The 19081-nt window shown below is 40.2% G+C and overlaps 1 protein-coding gene across 2 annotated transcripts in view; it reads right to left on the bottom strand.

Moving 5' to 3' along the window:
* Positions 1-19081, bottom strand: part of SOS1 (SOS Ras/Rac guanine nucleotide exchange factor 1) — a 95139-nt gene that overhangs the window by 13160 nt on the left and 62898 nt on the right. Inside the window, exons 11-19 of one of the 2 annotated variants that reach the window (XM_030558132.1) lie at positions 15451-15532; positions 14698-14820; positions 12841-12944; positions 7732-7954; positions 7152-7271; positions 6123-6285; positions 4212-4329; positions 1099-1271; positions 116-232 (exon numbers count right to left, since the gene is read on the bottom strand). In XM_030558132.1, coding sequence (XP_030413992.1) covers positions 116-232; positions 1099-1271; positions 4212-4329; positions 6123-6285; positions 7152-7271; positions 7732-7954; positions 12841-12944; positions 14698-14820; positions 15451-15532 — 1223 coding nt within the window. The remainder of the gene's footprint in view (positions 1-115; positions 233-1098; positions 1272-4211; positions 4330-6122; positions 6286-7151; positions 7272-7731; positions 7955-12840; positions 12945-14697; positions 14821-15450; positions 15533-19081) is intronic. The other variant, XM_030558133.1, reaches the window with a different exon arrangement.

Here is a 19081-nt window from a genome sequence, read left to right as displayed (position 1 = left end):
AAATCAGTTAAATGCAGCTTCATCATTATGCATATAAATTCTAAAACAATCTCTGCTGCATTGTGGGAAACATTTTTGAAGTTATTAAGAAAAAAAATAAAATCTGAATACTAACAAATCTTGGTGGAGGCTTGGAATTTCGCGGCTCTATTTCTAATGACTTGTTGAACAGATAATCTGTGAATTCTTTCTCCATGCTATTTCCCATTGGATTCAAATTTTCAAAAAACCTCTGAAACACAGGAAGTTTAGGAAGATTACATCGTATAAGTTACTTTCATGGGGCAGATTCTACATACTTTATGATACAAGTAGTCCCAGTGGTTTCAAAAGCACTATGTAAGTACTATTCAGCAAAGGTGAACTACATGAAATTTAACTTTAAAAAAAAATCAGTAAAAATATCCAACGTAACTGACAATCATTTCAGAATTTCCATTACTCTGACAAACCAGGGGCAAGATCTTGCAAACTGCCAGCACACAGAAATCCACTGACTTGGGAGGACATCAGTAAAACCCACATGCGTTACCTCACCTCTCCGTAGGACTTCACTACAATGAGGAAAACATGGTGTTTTAAGGCAGGTATGTAAGAAATGAATTACAAACAGGGTTGAAAGTGCCAATTTATATACAAGATTTTTTTCTTTTTAGGATTTATAGTAACTTCAATATAGAAAGGAGAAGTCATATTTTAATACAGCAGAAAAGAACACTACCTAAATTCTGCTTCTGTCAAGACAGCAACATGCAGGATTTTCATTCATGGATCATGGAAAATGACATAGCTCTTGCAGAGAGCTTTGCTGACCTCTGCCAAGAACAAACAGGCCAGAAAATTCAGTAGGCTAAAGTACTGGGAGTCAGTGTATCATGCTGGTCAGCAGATGAGGAGCCTCATGTACTGCCTGCTACTACAGGTGTCCTATGGTGTGAAAAAACCTATGAGCAAGGGGCACTGTGTCACACAAAGCTTGAGACCCAGGAGCAAACAGCCTGCTCTACAGATTCCTTTGATTTTCTCTATTAAAATTATTTCTGAAATAATCACCACAAAGAAGCTCTCAATATTTCAGCATAAGAAAATGCAACTCACTCGGATATCAGGTTCTATTCGTAAGCAGTATGGCTGATTTTGGTACTGCTGGATCTCCCCTGTTATTTCAGCTACTTTCCTTCTCTTGCTAAAGTTTATAAGTTCTTTTCCATGTCGCTTTAGAAATTCAGGGTTGCCTTCTTCTGTTTTCAAGATGTTAGTCAAATAAATTCCTAAAATAGTGAAGAGAATAAGAACATTCAGATACTACAGTACAAAACTATAAGGAAATAAAGAATACAGCTGGAATATGAAGCCCTTTTAAAGAATTAAACTTGTGTATTGTAATTACTCAGGCCTGATCTATACTAAAAAATTAGGTTGGCATAACTACATCGCACAGGAGTGTGAAAAATCCACACCCTCGAATGGCATAGCTAAGCTGACTGAAGTCCGTGTGTAGCCATCAGAAGGTCAACGGAAGAATTAGTCTGTCAACCTAGCTACCACCTCTTGGGCAGGTGGATTACCTATGCTGATGGGAGAACCCCTCCCGTTGGTGTAGACAGTATCTACAATGAAATGCTACAGTGGCACAGCTGCACCACCGTAGAGTTTTAAGTGCAGGCATAGACACAGAAACAAACTTTTCTCTATCACAATCAATGACAGAGTTGTCTGCTTTACAAATAATGGCAATATCTTAAACCTTTCCTTGAAAACTGCCTGTTTTCATGAGAATCTCAAGATCAATCTATTACCCTACTTACCACTTACAAAGCACATGCCACATGTATTAAAAAACAACAGGGAAATCTAGTTATGTTTGAATGCTGTGAGGCAATGTAATTTCATTGAGCTGACAGAAGTGGAGAGTTCTAAGTGTTTCCTTCCTCTCACCAGCATTGCCTTATTCATTCTCGGTTCAGCTCTAGCCAGTTACTGAGCTGAGCCAAGCCCTGGAGAACAGAGATGATGTTTTTTATGCCTGATGTGAAACTGATGTGGAGCTAGCTACTGTCTGCATTTTGCTGGCAGGTTAGTCCATGCTGTTTCAATCTTCCCTAATGGTTTCACAGAGATATTCAACAACAAGAGGATTAAAAAGAGAGACAATGGGACCCACAGGAACTCCACAGATGAGGACCTGGACGGACGGACGGGCGTGTGTGATTGAGTCTGCAGGTGCCTGGCTTTTGTAAATGGAAACCATGCTTCACCAACATATTCAAATTCTTTGAGGGGGTCAACAAACATGCAGACAAGGATGATCCAGCTGATACAGTGGACTTGGACTTTCAGAAAGCCTTTGACACAGTCCATCATTAAAGGCAATAATCTTAAGCAAAGTATGCAGTCATGGGATATGAGAGATGTTCCTCTCACGATCAGTAACGGGTTACAAGATGAGTAAGAAAGGGTAAGAATAAAGTCAAGTGTTCCTAGGGGAGAGAGGCAAATAGCCTCATAAATGATCTGAAAAAAAGGGGTAAACAGTGAGGTGGCAAAGTTTGCAAACAAAAAATTACTCAAGATAGTTGAGCACAAAGCAGACTGCGAAGAGTTACAAAGGGATCTTACAAAAGTGAGTGAATGGGCAACAAAATGGCAGATGAAATTCAGTGGTGATGAATGCAAAGTAATGCACATTGGAAAACATAATCCCAATTATACATCCAAAATGATGGGGTCTAAATTAGCTGTTACCTCTCAAGAAAGATCTTGGAGTCATCGTGGATAGCTGTCTGAAAACATCTGCTCAATGTGCAGTGGCAATCAAAAAACGAACAACATTAGGAACCATTAGGCAAGGGATACATAATGAGACAAAAAATATGATAATGCTGCTATATAAATCCATGGTAGGCCCCTGCTTGAAGTTCTGGTTGCTCCATCTCAAAAAAGATATATTAGAATAGGAAAAAGTACAGAGAAGGGCAACAACAGTGATCAGGTGTATGGAACAGCTTCCACGTAAGGAGAGATCAAAAAGACTGTTCATCTTCAAAAAGAGACAACTAAGGAGGGGAATATTATATAGGTCTATGAAATCATATATTGTGTGGAGAAAGTGAATAAGGAAATGTTATTGACCGCTTCACATAACACACAGACCAGAGGTCAAACAATGAAATTGATAGGCAGCAGGTATAAAACAAACAGAAGGAAGTACTTCTTCACACAATGCAGAGTCAACCTGCGGAACTCACTGCCAGGGGATGTTTTGGCCTTCACAAGTATAACTGGGTTCAAAAAGAATTAGATAAGTTCCTGGAGAAAAGGTCCATCAATGTTTATTAGCCAAGATGGTCAGAAATGCAATTCCATGCTCTGGGTATTCTTAAACCTCTGACTGCCAGAAGCTGAGACTGGATGACAGGGGATGGATAATTTGATAATTGCCCTGTTCTACTGATTCCCTCTAAAGCATCTGGCACTGGCTACTGTCGGAAGACAGGATACTGGGCTAGATGGACCATTGGTCTGACCCAGTATGTAGCAAATACAGAGGATTCAGACTCAGGCCATGTGGAGGTAAGAAGGAACTAGAGAGGCATCAGTCCATGCTACCCTTTATACATTTGGTTTGGAGCATGAGACAAACTACTTTGCATGTACAGGCCAATTGACCCCGCTTACTAAAAAATGTCCAGACTCGGGCGCGTGGTGCCCAGGCCTATCTGTGTGTGGAATACACATAGCAACCATCACTCGAAGAATAACCATTGTTATTCCAAGTAATGTGCACATTGCAAGGACACCAACTTCAGAAAAATCATATTTCTGACTAAATGGTCCTTCAAAAAACACTGTTTTCCCTGCAAGCAATACCTAAAGTCAGTAGAACAGATTAAAAAAAATACTTCTCTATTTTTTCCCCAGTTGTTTACTTTGTGGTCAGTTAATTCTTTCCTCTGCATATTCAGTCATATTGCCCGTTTGCGTGGATCTTTCACACAGCAATAGGGGAGATGAAATGTTTAACAATCAGACAACTGAAACTAAATTTAACTCCTTTAAAAAAAAACTGACTAGACTTTAAATTCAAGCTGTTCCTTTAAAATATACTTCTCCCCTCTGCTTGTATTTCTGTAGAGCGCTTTAGCTCAGTCTTTGTAAAACACTAACTGACATTTCTTTTATGCTGTTCATCCCGAATCAAACCTACTTACCAAAGAAAGGCACACATGGAGGATTAATGGACCTGAGTTTTGCCAAATATTTCTTATAGTGATCCTCACTCAATTCATGAGCTTCTTCTAAAATCTTTTTCTGTCGACTTGGAATTTGCTGAAAAGATATACAGATTGGTTAGTTAGGAGGGGACTGTGGTCCAGTGCCCCATCCACAAGACTAGGACTGGCAGCTGCCACTGTCTTGTTGTGTGACCTTGGGTAAGTCACAGGCCCAGATTTTTAAAGGCAAGTTTGGTGTTGCAATGCTCAGCACAGCAACATCTCAATACCCTTAAAATTCTGTGCCTTTACCAATTTGGGCCTCGGTTTCCTCATCTGAAAAATGGGATACTAATACTTTGAGATCTAGAGATGAAAATAGCGATATGGGTATAAGAATCAGGACACTGAACCTCCAACCCAGGTCAGCTAGGGCTCTTACAAAAGCCTGACTTCCTTACATATCCCTCAGCCTCTGACCATAATCTTGCCTTGATTTCCTCTCAATTATAATATTGGTAGCATACCTCTAAAACCTTTAAATCCTGCAAATGCCTATGGAAAACTCAGTTACGCACCCTCATGTCAGTGAGGATCAAGCAACCCAATTAAGTGGGTATGGATCCTATGCTAAAGTATATGGAGGGAACCTGCCAGGAGATGCAGACTTTCTTCCTGTTTCCTGCAGCTGGCGTGTTCCACCTCTTTCCCCAGACACTCATTGCTCTGATCAATCTGCCTATGCCTTTCTGATAATCCATCTTTTATTTTCAATCTTGCTTGTTACTGGTTTCAGGGAGTTGGCTCTGGTGATTTGCCATGTCTTTCTGCCTTGCTCACCACTGTATTCACTTTGGGGACTCCTGAAATTAGAAGTAAGCACCTCTGACATTACACAGAAATTTATAGCTATGTTTTACACTCTGATGCAATCTTCCATGGGTGATTTTACTTCCCTTGGGGAAGCCAGAGACACTGTACACTTACATTTGTGGTGCAGCCTGTATATTGTTGAAGTATTCGCTTATCCTGCTTTATGCACAGTAGTCCTTGCCAATGGTTCAGCTGATCTGCTACATTGAATGATCTACACTGAGGACTAAATCTTCAGATGATGCAAATAACTGAAGTCACAATTGGAGGAGTTCAGAGAACTAGGTACAGCACTACAAACAGAACTATGCACACATGTGCAGTACATCTGGGGATTCACCATCATTGGTTTTTTCCCTCCCCAACAACTCAAAAGTGATTGAAGGAATCAACTTTTCAGAAACATTCATCTATGGTCAGAGATTCAGCCCAAAAGGCAAAAGTTGTAGAAAACTGTAAGCATCTGAAAATAAGGAGTTATAATAGTGATCGTTTTGCAACCTTTAACTATAGTATTTGCTGTCACTGACCCTGTAATAAACCACCATTTTTTAGGAAGTCTAACAATTGAGCTATAACAAATTTCCTTCATCTCATTTTTTCCCTTCAGTTTTGAGTGCATCTATTCTTCCATATTTGTCATTAACTGTTTCCCCTTATTTGTAATGTTTCTGTATTGATTTTTTTTTTTTAATTTCAGTTGAAAAGTTTTTCTTCATCTTCCCTTTGAGACACTGTTCTTCCTCTGTTTATTTCAGTTTTTTAACTCTCATCCATCTCTCCGCTTTACTCTTTCACTCTAGTTTTCTGCTTTATTCTCCTCAGTCCCTTCTAGTCTCTCCTCTCTGTCTTGTGATTGGCAGTGCCTGTGCCCGGACAGTGTGAACACTGAATACAAAAGCAAAGGCTCCTTCAAAGCCTAAGAACCATTTACCACCCTTTAATGTGCTACTGAAAGGAGAAGCATTTATAGTAACAGAATGTAACTTGACTGTTTCAGTTTCTAGATTGAAAACTGAAAACATTGTAACCTACCTCAAATGTGTGATCCAGTCTATACACAGGTGAAGAGTTCATAGCACTCACAACTTCAAGAACACCATTGAAGTTATTTAGCTCCTGAAAAACTTGCAGGATCTCAATTATCCGACTCACTACATTTACTCTTTCCTCTAGGTTTTCTGTTTCTACGATGCATCTAAGTACACAAGCAGAACACTAATTTTGTAGAAATAAAACAGAGCCAGAACTCTGCCAAGCAACAAAGATTCAGCGATAGCACAAAGTGTACCATTTTGAAATGTTTCAACAGATCCAGCAAGGCCCACCAAATAGCTGGAGGGAGATTTAGAAACATTTAGAACAAGTTAGGTCCCATTTCTCAGGTTAAAAAGCTGGGAATATTAGAAGTAGGCTTCAAAGGATTAGATTTTTAACAATAAAAATTTGATAAACACTGATTTCAACATACACACATAAACCAACACAAAAATGTTTCCATCAATAATAATAAAAGTTTATAGACAGGCAAAGCAAGAAAAATGCTGCTTGAGAACTTAGACTTTGATTTAAGGACATTTACTTCGTGTATTTTGACATGTGATGTTGACAATTTGTGTTTTAACAGTTATAAAAACTTTAACTATCTGAATCCCAATATCTACTGTCATTAAATAATTATTGTCTGACACCCACCTTGTCTGACCTTGCAAAATTTTCCACAATTGTGAAAGATTAAATATATAAAAATTAAAAAAAAAAAGCTTAAAACCCACAATTTTGTACAACTGTGAATCTTTTTATCATTTAAATCAAAACCAGTGCTTAAAAATAAACAGATTTTTCTGTCAAAATTATAAAACAAATTAAAATGAAATTCTGCCAAGTCTACTTACAAGCAGCTGTTCTCAGAGGCAAACTAAAATTTGTCCATTGCCCAAGTAGCGGCTTCCCCAAGGCAAAATTTCTCCTCAGGTTACCTCTCAGGAAGCATCTGAATGAACTATATAGATCCACTAACATTCCAGAAGTAGAGATTTAAAAAACAAACAAAAAAACCCTTACTTTTCAAACCATAAAGTGAGATTAGTGGTGTGCCGTATCATTTTGAGAAGGTTGGGAGAATTAATTTCTTTATCTTCCTTGGTCCATACACTTCCAACTAGTTCTGATGGCTGCACAGCTCTAAAAGAAATAATAAAAAAATAAAGCATAATATAAAACTTTTTTTAAAAAAAGACCACCATTATTCCAAAAAAAGGTCTTAATTATCAGTGAATTTTAATTTAGTGAAGGATCACTACTTGGAAAAAAAAACAAAAAAAAACCTTAGCTTACAGCAGACTAGCGTGATCTCAGAATCAGGAGCTATTCTCCTCTACTATAGTGAAATTAATAGTATGTTTTAATTATAGGTGCTTAGATACCTTGATATCCATGATATAAACATACAAATATTTTCACTTTGTGGTGCATCTTTAAACTCCTTTGCTGCATAATTAACAATCTAGCACATGTCATGTGTCAAGGGGGTATGCCAATAGCGGGGATCTGTAGAGAGCCTGCAGAAGTAATTTTGGGAATATTTTGGGTTTGTGTAATAATGTAGTACAGTAAATTCAGTTCTTCAATGGAGGAAAAATACCTGTAAAGATCTGACTCGAGTAAAGTGAGCTGTCGGGCAATTTCTATTGGGTGCAAAGTGAGCAAGTCGAAAGTTTCTGGCTGTCCTGGCTTGCTTATATGCCACTCAATTGCAGGAGGTGAACTTTCAAAAGTAATATTGTGGCTTGGCCCAATGGCTTGGGCCTGCTTTTTCCGGAAGATTATCTTTGTGATTGATTCAACCCATTTCTTCATAGCTTTACCTGGAATAAAGACACCATTAATATTTATTTAACCGTTTTAATTCTGTGTTTCTCCAAAGAGGCTAATGTCAATTTTTAAATCTCCATGTTACAAACATTGTGCCTCAATACTCGGAGGTAAGTGGCTCACTCACACAAAGCCAAGCAGCGGCAAAGCTAGAAATAGTAGTAGGAGCCCAGCGATCCTGGTAGTAGCATGTACATAATTCCTTCTGAATTAATGGGAGTTTCAGACATGGAACTGAAGGGAAAACTGGACCCCAGAAAAAACAGTTACTAACCTTTTCTGTAACTGTTGCTCTTTGAGATGTGTTGACCATGTCCATTCCACTTCAAGTGTGTGCATGGCCAGCGTGCTAGTGTTGAACATCCTTCCATTAGTGGTACCTGTTGAGGCAGAGCCGCCCTTGACCTCTCTCAGTTCCGTCTTATTGGACAGACTCCAATAAAGAGGGGAAGGAAGGTGCGTTGTGGAATGGACACGTGCAACACCTCTTGAAGAACAACAGTTACAGAACAGGTTAGTAAGCATTTTTTCTTCGGGTGATTGCACATGTCCCTTTCAAGTCAGGTTACTCACAAGCATTACAAACTGGAGGTGGGATCGGAATCTACCTAAATAATGATTAAAGAACCACACGTCCAAATCTTCCATCATCTCTTGACTGCTGGATGATGGTATAATGAGACGCAACAGTATGAACTAATGACCAAGTTGCAGCTCTACAAATGTCCTGTACAGGCACAAGAACTAGAAAAGCTCAGAAGCTGCTTGTTATCTTGTTGAATGTGCCAGCACTGTGCTGGGCAGAGTCGCAATGTGTTGTAGCACAAACGTATGCAGTAGGAAATCCATAATGATTATTCTTTGAAATGAGACCCTTCAAACTGTCTGCCACTGCCACAAACAGTTGTGAGGACAATCTAAACAGTTTCTTCCAAGGAGAAAGCTAATGCTCTCCTGACAGCCAAGGCATGGAATCTCTCTTTGTTCTTATGAGAATGAAACTTATGAAAGAAGGTTGGTAAGTATATTGGCTGATTGATATGTAACTGTGACATTACTTTGGTCAGAAATTTTGGATGTGGGCATAAGTACACTGTGTCTTTGTAAAAGACTATATAAGGTGGATCAGACACCAGGGCTTGCAATTTTCCTCAAAGTTCACTTTCATTAAAAAATGAAGTAATGAGCAGGTAGCCAACAGATCAAAGGGAGGACCAGTCAGCCTTAATAACCCCAGATTTAAGTCCCAAGGAGGGACAGGATACTCCACTTGGAGAAATAAAGGGTCCAGACCCTTTAAGAACCTGAGTGACACTGGTTTGGAGAATACAGAGCAATCTGCAATTGGAGGGTGGAAAGTGGAGATAGCTGCTAGGTGAACTCTGATGGAAAGACCTTGATGTTTCAGCTGTATAAATGGTCCAGGATATGCTGTATAGGAGCCCAGAGTGGAGAAACACCTCTCTGCTGAGACCACAAGAACGGCTTTCACGTCAACAGTAAGTGTACCTAGTAGGTACTTTCCTGCAGCTATTCAGAAGAATGTTTTGTATATTCCTTGGACAGACCTCCTGAGGTACTTCCCATGGAACATCCAGGCTGTAAGATGAAGAGTCACAGGTCAGGATGAAGGAGGTGACCGTAGTTCTGAGAGATCAGGTCTGATTCTGGAGGTTATGTCAGCGAAGCCCAAGTTGAGAGGCTCAGCAGAGTGGAAAACCAATACTGGGAAGGCCCCACTGGTGTTACGACGATTGTACGAGCATGATCCTGCTTGATTTTTAATACTAATATGGGGAGCAGCAGAACTGGAGGGTAAAGCATAGATGAGTCTGTCCTTCAAGGTAACAGAAAAACATCTGTCAGGGATGCTGGATTGTGACCCACTCTTGAGAAAAAAGGCAAAAACAAAAACAACTGCTGACACTTTCAGGTGTGACGAGTTGTAAACAGGACTACATGGGGAACCTCTATACTTGAACAATGTCTCTTACTACATCTGGCTGGAGATACTACTCATGGTGACTGGTGAAAGACCTGCTCATGGAATCTGCTAAAGTGTTCTAAATACCCAGACGGTGTTAGGGGTGAACTTTATTGGTGATACAAAACTCCAAAAGCTGTATTCCCTCTTAGCACAGGAGATTCAATCTGGTCCCTCCTTGTCTGTTCACATAAAACATTGCTGCTGTATTCTCCATAAGAACTAGGAAATTTCTTCTTTTCTGTGGGGAAGGAAAGTGTGATAAGCTAAGTGAAGAGCTCTGAACAACCTCACATTTATGTGGAGAGCTATCCATCTCTTGGCCAGACCACAGACTCCCCAGGTGGGTTCTCCAACCTAGGGAAGAAACCTCTGTAACCAGAGACAATGTTGATTGTAGAGGAACAAAAGGAACTCTCATATGTACATTGGCTGGATACACTCACCAGTTCAGAGAGCTTAAGACCTTCTCTCAGTCCTACTAGCTGTAGATGACAATGAAGGTGTTTGCCACACCACCTTTGTGGGTTCCAGAATATCCTCATTTATGGATAGAGCCACTCAGGAGGCCCTGCTGACCCCAAAATGTCCACCAATCTGTGCATGCTTATCGGAACTACTTCTACCTGTAATTCCAGGGAGGAAGCAACCCTCTTCAACAGAGGTGGAGCCTCCCTTTACAATTCCACTTGAGGAACCACTGGGCCAGTTTATTCTTGTTCAGTACCCAACATGGTACCGAACGTGACCTTTCATGCCTCCTCCAGTGAACTATTCCAACCACTGCTTGAGGATCTGGAGGGAGGCGGGTGCAGAGAGGATTTGGTGGTGTGAGGGAATCCCCACAGGTTTCAATATGGCCAATGGTAGAGCCTCAACAGGGCCTCAACTTCTTCCCAACCACTGTTTTGTGCCCACTGACCAATGCAGAATGTCAGCTGCATATCAAGGATGAAAGAGTGACAATTCAGGTGACAAACCTGAGTCACCTGATCAGGGAGGAGCATTATCTCTCAGTGCCAGGAAGAGATGGTGACACTCAAAAGATGCGACCAAGGAAAGCATGCTAGGCCTGGCCCTTGACAGCACCATGTGAGCAGGTGCAGGATGGCCTGAAGGTGCCCAATAGCTGAGCTCTATCTGCAGGTAAGTCAGAATGAGTGTTCATTGGTGCTAGACAAGAAGTCTCCTGAACTGCTGGTGAAACTGGAATGGACAGAGACAGGAGACTGCGTGCCGCATCTTATGCCTCTGGCATTGAGGGGTTCCCTTGATGCTGTTGCTGCTGCACTGAAGAGGTCGGCACCCCTGGTTGTGATGGTGCTCCAGCAGTGGTCAGTCTCAACAGCACCTGTACTGGAGTAAACGACCCTGCCTAACATGCTATTTGCACCAGGGAGTGTCTCCTCATCAAGGACAAGGAACCTCAATCTCTTAGAGGGTGGATCCTTCAACTCACACTACCATTGTTTCTTCCTTAGCACCAGGAAAGAAGATGGGTGCCAAGACTCCACAATGTCCAGAGAAGTATGCCTAACAGAAGTAAAGGCTTGGTGCCCACTCTGGGCAGGAAAGCTCTGAAGGTGGACACAGAGCCGTCTCCATGAGGCAGTAACATAGTCTCACCTTTCTGTCCCTTTTAGGGGATTGAAGTCCCTGCAAATTTGGCACCTGCCCCAGACATTAGTTTCCCCAAGGCACTTCAGATGCCTACAGGGCAGGTCACTTATTGGTATCAACTCGTAGCATTTGGTGCAAGGCTTGAAGCCCAGAGACTGAGTGATGCCTTAGTACTGGGCATCAGCTCCCAGACAAGTGGAAACCAAAATATACACCAAGAACAATATTAAATAAATTGAACATATCTAACTATAAAACTACTAGACAAGTATCAACTACATATACTAGAAAAACAAATTCCTAGCAAGGGGAAAAAACACTTGCAAGAGCAAGCTACCATGCTCTGACTACTTTCATGAGTGGTAAGAAGGAACGGAGGGGAGGCTGGCGGCAGCTCTACCCTTCATAACAATGAGCAGCAGTATGAGGTAGCAAAGGGCATACTTCCTGCACTGACTGGTATCACTAAGGGAAAAATCTACAACACTAGTGCACTGGGTGCGCACACACCTCAAGTGGAATGGACACATGCATCACTCAAGAACTCCTGCACCCTAGTCTTATGCTCTGTCCACAAGACCAAAGATTTCCAAACTGGCCAGTCTACATAATTTGCTGACAGTCCACAGTGAACTGATTAGTCATATGCTTGTTCTCTTCGTTTCAAGCTGCTAAATATACATTAAACACTTTCCTAATATAACCCTTCCCTGTATGCAACAGCTGCAGCTGCCACAGGGATGTTTCATTATTAAAAATGAATGGGGAAGGTTTGCTACACAATTATGAATTGGAGTGGGGGCAGCCTATGTGATAACCTCCCAAGATGTAGCAACACTGTGAAACAACCTGAGAATCCCTGCTCTAGAGTACACTGTTTCCTCCAGTAAACTTTTATGAAAGTTACTCCTAACTATAGCTTAAGGGGTTTCTCCCAATAAGCAGGTGACCAAAGACTATTTTGACCTGCTTTCAAAACTAATCACTCAGTTGCTGGCAATTTTCAATATAACTAGAATCATATTTTTGCCATCAGAGTTAAGTAACATGGATCATATTTTTCTGAATAGACACCATATTTTTGGGAATGAAAACAGCAGTTGATTTTTAAATAAAGGTTTATTCAGGGTATGCGCTGAGTAATATAAGTCATCATAAGCACCCAACACTTCATTTTCCTTCATCCACTGACCACAAGGAAGCATCACCACGTAACAAAGATGTCTAACACTGGACATATTCTAAAATGCTGATATCTATTTTAATCATAAATACCTCTGACTGTCCCAATGAATTCTTCCAATCGGTGTAAAAGATCTACATCTCTCTCAAAGTCATAGAAGTGGTGTTCTACCCAATGTCGGCATACATTTAACACTCTACAACATTAAAGGAGAGATTATAAACTCTTTGCGGGAAGAGACTGTCTGTTAGTCTATGTCTGAGAGTGCCTGGCACTTAGATGGGATCTCCAGGTGCTATTGTAAGAATTAGACCATACAGGAGGGTGAACCAAGGGATCAATTGCAGCTAATATACAGTTTTCATTTCACATTAAATATTCACAAAAGAATGTGCATAGCTAGTTCTTGTCTTAAATACATTTACCATATATACTCATTCATAAGCCAAATATTTTTGGTAAAAAAGTGACACATCAAAGAGTGGAGGTCAGCTTATAAACGGGTCTACACCAAAATGTGATGATTTTAAACTTTATGGAATCACTGATTTGAATATCTAATATGTTGTCGTTTTGTTTACCTGGAGCGTCTGCAGGCACGGAGCTGCTCAGCTCCCTGTGGCTGCGGTTCGCCGTTCCCAGCCAATGGGAGCTGAGGGGCTCCATGCCTGCAGACGCTCCACGTAAACAAAACCTCCCAACCTGCCAGCAGCTTACCCTGATGGCCAGGAGCCAAACTTTGCAAACCCTTGAAATATAGGCTCGGCTTATGAAAGGATCATACAGTTTTTGCTATTTTTACCTACCATCTTGGGGGAGTGAGGTGTCATCTTATAAACGAACGGGCTAATGAATGAGTATATATTAATTTCACCTGAAAGCTCTGAATAATGCTGTCAGTTAGAAAACAATGTTACTTACTTAGGTCACATCTACATTAGGAATGCTTTGCTGGCATAGGTGTAGCAATATACTACCCTAGTAAAGCACCTCTAGAGTAGATGCAGCTTATACTGGCAAAACTGAGGGCTTGTCTTCACCATGGAGCTAAATTGGTGCTGCTGCAATTGATGCAGCAACATCGATTTAGCGGGTCTAGTGAAGACACGCGCAATTGATGCAAGAGCATTCTCCCATCGATTTCTGTACTCCACCTCAACACGAGGTGGAAGCAATGTCAGTGGGAGAGCATCTCCCATTGACATAGCAGAGTGTGGACCCCGTGATAAGCAGATCTAAGCTACATCGACTTGAGTTACGCTACTAACATAACTCACATTACGGAGCTTAGATCAACTGGCAGCTGTAGTGTAGACCAGGCCTGAGATTTTGCCAGCATAGCTTATTATAGCTCCTTGAGTAAAACTAGCTACACAGGCAAAAGTGCACGTTTGCCAGTATAACTGAGCCTACAGTAGCCTTACTGCTCCATCTCTCAAGCCACTAGAAGCACAGATTTCAGAAAACCCATTAGGGAGCATTAGTGCCTAATTTGCATCATAGCATTCTAGAACCTAAAACTTTATAAAAGCTGACCCCTTAACCTGTCCTCACTTCTCCTCTATTTCAGAGAGTCTTCAGAAGGATTCCAAAATATACGCAAGGTGGGAGGGATCAGTGTGCATCTGCAGAGATAATACATTCAGAAAACTCCATTTATAAGAAAATAACTTTTTTTTGTTATTATCCAATGAGTTATCTACTGTAAAGAAAGAAGCTATGTGGTGCTATAACCGTTCTATAAGCTGAATCAATGAAACTGAGGATGCATTACTAGGTGGGAATCAGGGTCCCGACTGCTGTGATGCAAACTAGGCATAAGTGCCCCTCATAGCTTTACCACTTTGTCAGTGGCTCTGTGGCTCATGAAGAATGAAGAGACTCCTTGTGGGAATCTGTAGAGGCACTCTACGAAGGAGAAGTTTTATCTGCATTTCTCTAATACTCACCGCAGCTGTACAGGTTGTATATATTCTTTCCTAAATCGTTTCAACTCTGCACTAAGAGGCTGATCTCCATTCTCCATAGCTATACGATCAGCTTCTGTAGGCTCAGGCTCTGGAATTTCAAACCTAGCATGGGACAAACAAAAAAGTCTAAACCTTTACATTTATTTAAATAATGTAAACAGGAATCAGTAAATTTGTTGTGTTAACCTTTCTCAGAACATGCACTAAACAAAACTATTAAGAGTTTGATTCAATTGAAGATATCTCTGCTTTCTCCCCTGTCAAAAAGTTTAGAGGGTTTCCATTAAATCAGACCCTTACCACTTAGTAAGTGTAGAGCAATCACTTACTAAATTGGAAATAATAAATGTATCTTATGTCTCTACATAAAAAAAAAATAGAAGATAACACAGTCACAGTATGTGCCAATACAGACTGCAAAATGACAAAACCTTTGGGGCAAGATCCTCATCTGGTGTAACTCAGCATAACTCCATTGACTTCAATGGAACAGTATCAATTTACATCAGTTGAGGATCAATCTTTTGGACTTCATAATCCGTAGATCTGAAAACTTTTAAGAGAGAGACCAGTGACAAAAATTGAAGCCATCTTTTTTAAATGTTAAATTTAAAAAAAAAAGATTTTTTTTAATCCTACACCACATTAAAAAAAGAAAAAAGAAAAGAGATCCCTCCTCATATGGACCAGTGCAGCAAGCACTCCAGTGAAGTTACAAAAAAAGTCACATACCTTTCTATCAGAAGACTCAATAGTTCTTGAGGTTTGCAAAAGGATCTATATGTCGTGAGAAACGTCCGAACAAAATTTGGGTCTAGGACACACACAAAGAAATCATTGCTTTCATTTCAACAAATTTGCTAATTATAATACTTCACAAGTATTCAAAGTGAATGGTTTTCTTTAAACTTAAATGTACTTGAAAATACTTGGACTATTAATGGATACCTGTTATACAGTACAATGAACATTTCCCTGTTGTTTTAGTGGCAAGTTAGTACTTTATGGCATGGCAATACAAGGCAGAATGAATAAAATCAATTTCAAATGCATTTTAAAATTATTCACAAAAAACACTTGTTTTTCCTCTCTCAATTATTAAAAGAACTGGAAAAATTCTTACAGCGTTGCACATAGTGCATTTTAATAAATGCACATAAGTGCCATTTTCTGAGTGAGTCATCTAGTCCAGCACCCTATTTATGACAGTGACCAGCGCCACGTTTCAAAAAAAAAGGGGGGGTCAGAAACCCTATAATGGGCTATTATGGAATAACTTTTTCATAGGGAGATGCTTCTTCCTAATTCCATCACTAGTGTGACCACTGCTGGAATAGTGTGTCCACATCTGCTGTCCACACTTAAGAAAAAGTGTGGAAAAATTAAAGAGGGTTCAGAGAAGAGCCACAGGAATGATTATAGGATTGGAAAACATGTCATATGTTGAGATACTCAAGGAGTTGAAGTTATATTTAGTTTACCAAAGAGAAGGTTGGGATTACTGATCACAGGTTAAAAGTATCTACAGTGGGAACAGAAATTTGGTAAGAGGGCTTTTCAGTCTAGCAGACAAAGGTATAACAAGATCCAATGGCTGGAAGTGAAGCCAGAAAACTTCAGACTAGGAAAATGGCACAACTTTTTAGCAGTGAGTGCTGTCCTGCCAGCATAATTAAACTGTCCCCAACGAGCGGTGGTAGCGATGTCAGCAGGAGAGCTTTACCTGCCAACGAAGTACTGTCCATACCGGTGCTTCCGTCAGTGAAACTTATGTGGGTCAGGAGGGTGTTTTTCTCAGATCCCTGACCAACAAAAGTTTTGCAGACAAAAGTGCTAGTGTAGACAAAGCCACAGATACTGTCTTAAGTCCATGATTTTTGGTCTTTAGCAGAGTTATGGATTTACGTTCCCAGGATCGTCTTTTGAAGGTGTTTCCTTTGAGGACAAGGACTAAAAGGTCAGATATGGACTGATCTTTTTGTAAAAAGTGTTTGCCCACAGGTGATATGGTATTTCTCTTTTTCTGTGTTCATTCCACTCCCCTTAGAGTTCCATCACAACTTTAGCAATCACCACCCCTCCATCAAGCTCTCTCTAGAACACCCCCATGCTGCTAACCCTGCTTTGTTGCAGAATGGTAGAGTTGTTACCTGCCCACTTCACCCCAAATGGTCTCTCCTAACATGTGTTAACTCCTTATCTGTTCCACCTTGTATTTAGCTGTGACACTCTGAATGCCTTTCACAGACCTGAAGAAGAGCTGTGTGTAATTTCAAAAGCTTGTCTCTTTCACTCACAGAAGTTGATCCAATAAAAGATATTAACTCACCTACCTTGTCTCCTTAATATGACAGTCATGCAAATAATGAAAATAGGGGATTTCCCTTTACTCAGTATGGGACGAGAATGTCATTTTTACAGTGCTGAACTGCACTTTTATATTTAAAGACAAAATCTTTCAAACTTGAGTGCCGAACGGTAGGTGTTTACATCCAGAACAAGGAGCACTTGAATTTTTAGATGCCAAACAACGGTAGTTGTAGGCAGTCAGCACATGTGAAAATCAGGCCCCCTGTTTAGATGCCTGACTTGGCTCCAAACTCAGAAACCATGAACAAAACTATTTAACTGTTTGCCTATAAGTAGTAGTGTTTCCACAGAATGATTTTCATTAAATATTATTAAAACACACCATGTGTACCTAAACATGTTTTGTTTAAACCAAAGAGTAGAATGCCTCCACATAAATTAAAAAATGTCCTGGCTATTCTACATCTAAGTCATAGCTATTGTTATTTACATTAGAATTTGAGATCAATGTTTAGAGCCACAGAATCCACAGTAACATTAGTTCCATTTGAGGTAAATATAGCAAAACAAATTAACTTTTTTTCCTTTCAGTTTCTGATTATAGATGTTATCTTACTAACAAAATCAGTGGCTTAAAAATAATGAATATTATACAGCTAACCAATTTGTAGGTAAAAAAAAAAAATACAACTCCACTTAGTCAGGATGTCTGCTCATGTGATAATTCTCCCTTCAATACAGCCAATTTAAAAGCTAAAAAAGAACAATAAGTTATTCTACAAGGATTTATAAATAATCACCCTTGAATTCCTTAAGAAAGGAAACGGACACTATGCTGACGCACAAATACTCTTAACATATCAAAGCTTTAAAAATAGAACAGCACTGCCCTATAGATAAAAAAATTGCCAGGACTTTCAAAATGAGGAGCCCCTAACCTTAATGCTCTTACACAAAGATCAGGAAAATGGGGGAGGAGGGGAGAGAGACACACAAACAGGTTTATGCAAACAGGGTCAAATGGTCTCCTTTAGTGTTTAAACTCTGTGGAAAGGGGCTTGATGTAGAGGAAATTTCTCCATGCAGAGATATACTGAACTGTTCCATTACAGGGAGGATGCAGTGGTTTGCCATGCCTCATGGAAAAGGCTGTGGGGCCTGCCTCCAAACCTGTTGAATCCCAGGAGGCTTTTGTCATTACACTGGCTCTGGCCACTAGTGAAAGCCTGACTCTCTGGCAGTACTACTCCGTTGCAGCTGCTCTATCAGAGATTTCACCTTGGTGCCAATGGGAACATTTTTTGCAGATAAGTCAATGTAGCCTGGGGGACAGGCAGGTCCACCCCAGTAGATGAAATCTTGCATAATCAATCATTATGGACCTTTGACTGCAAAAAAAAAAGGAAATCTGATATTTGATTTTGCCCCAGACCATTCATGTCTTGAGTCTGCAACTAATTTAGCTACACTCTGCTGTTACTTAGAGTACACTTAATTTATGTCACCTTAGAGTGCCAGGCCCACCTACCTACACAATAAAAGCCTGCTTTATAGGATGTAAGACCTTCAGGGCAGGAACCACATTTTTGTTCTGTGTTTGTAAAGTACCTAGCACGATGGGATCCTGGTCCATGCCTAGGGCTCCTATGCACTACAAATATAATAAATAATAATGCTCACAGCTAGAGAAGTTACATCTTTAAAGTTGAAGCGCTAAGAGATTTGTGTGCAGCAGTTGCACTGTTTGAGAAAAGGTGTGATCGTGCAATAAGAGACTAACAATGCATATGCACAAAGGTGCAGAATTAAGGCTGAAAACAATTTTTAAACTTCTCTTAACAGAATGTTATGTATGGTGGGAAACAAATACTACCATCTGGAATTATTTGGCTAGATGTCATCAGAATGCCCTCTCTTAAGCACCTGAATAGGTCTTGTAAGATGAGCAAATGGAGCCATACTCTCAGCTCATGGACATTATTTAAAGACAATAGGGGCAGAGATACTGTGGAGTATTGCCTCACTCGCTCTGCACCTCCTAAATATGCAGCAA

The sequence above is a fragment of the Gopherus evgoodei genome, chromosome 3 (genome assembly GCF_007399415.2).
Source record: "Gopherus evgoodei ecotype Sinaloan lineage chromosome 3, rGopEvg1_v1.p, whole genome shotgun sequence".
Lineage (NCBI taxonomy): Eukaryota > Metazoa > Chordata > Testudines > Testudinidae > Gopherus > Gopherus evgoodei.
Note: the sequence above shows the minus strand (reverse complement) of the source record. Positions and strands in the feature narration are given on the sequence as shown.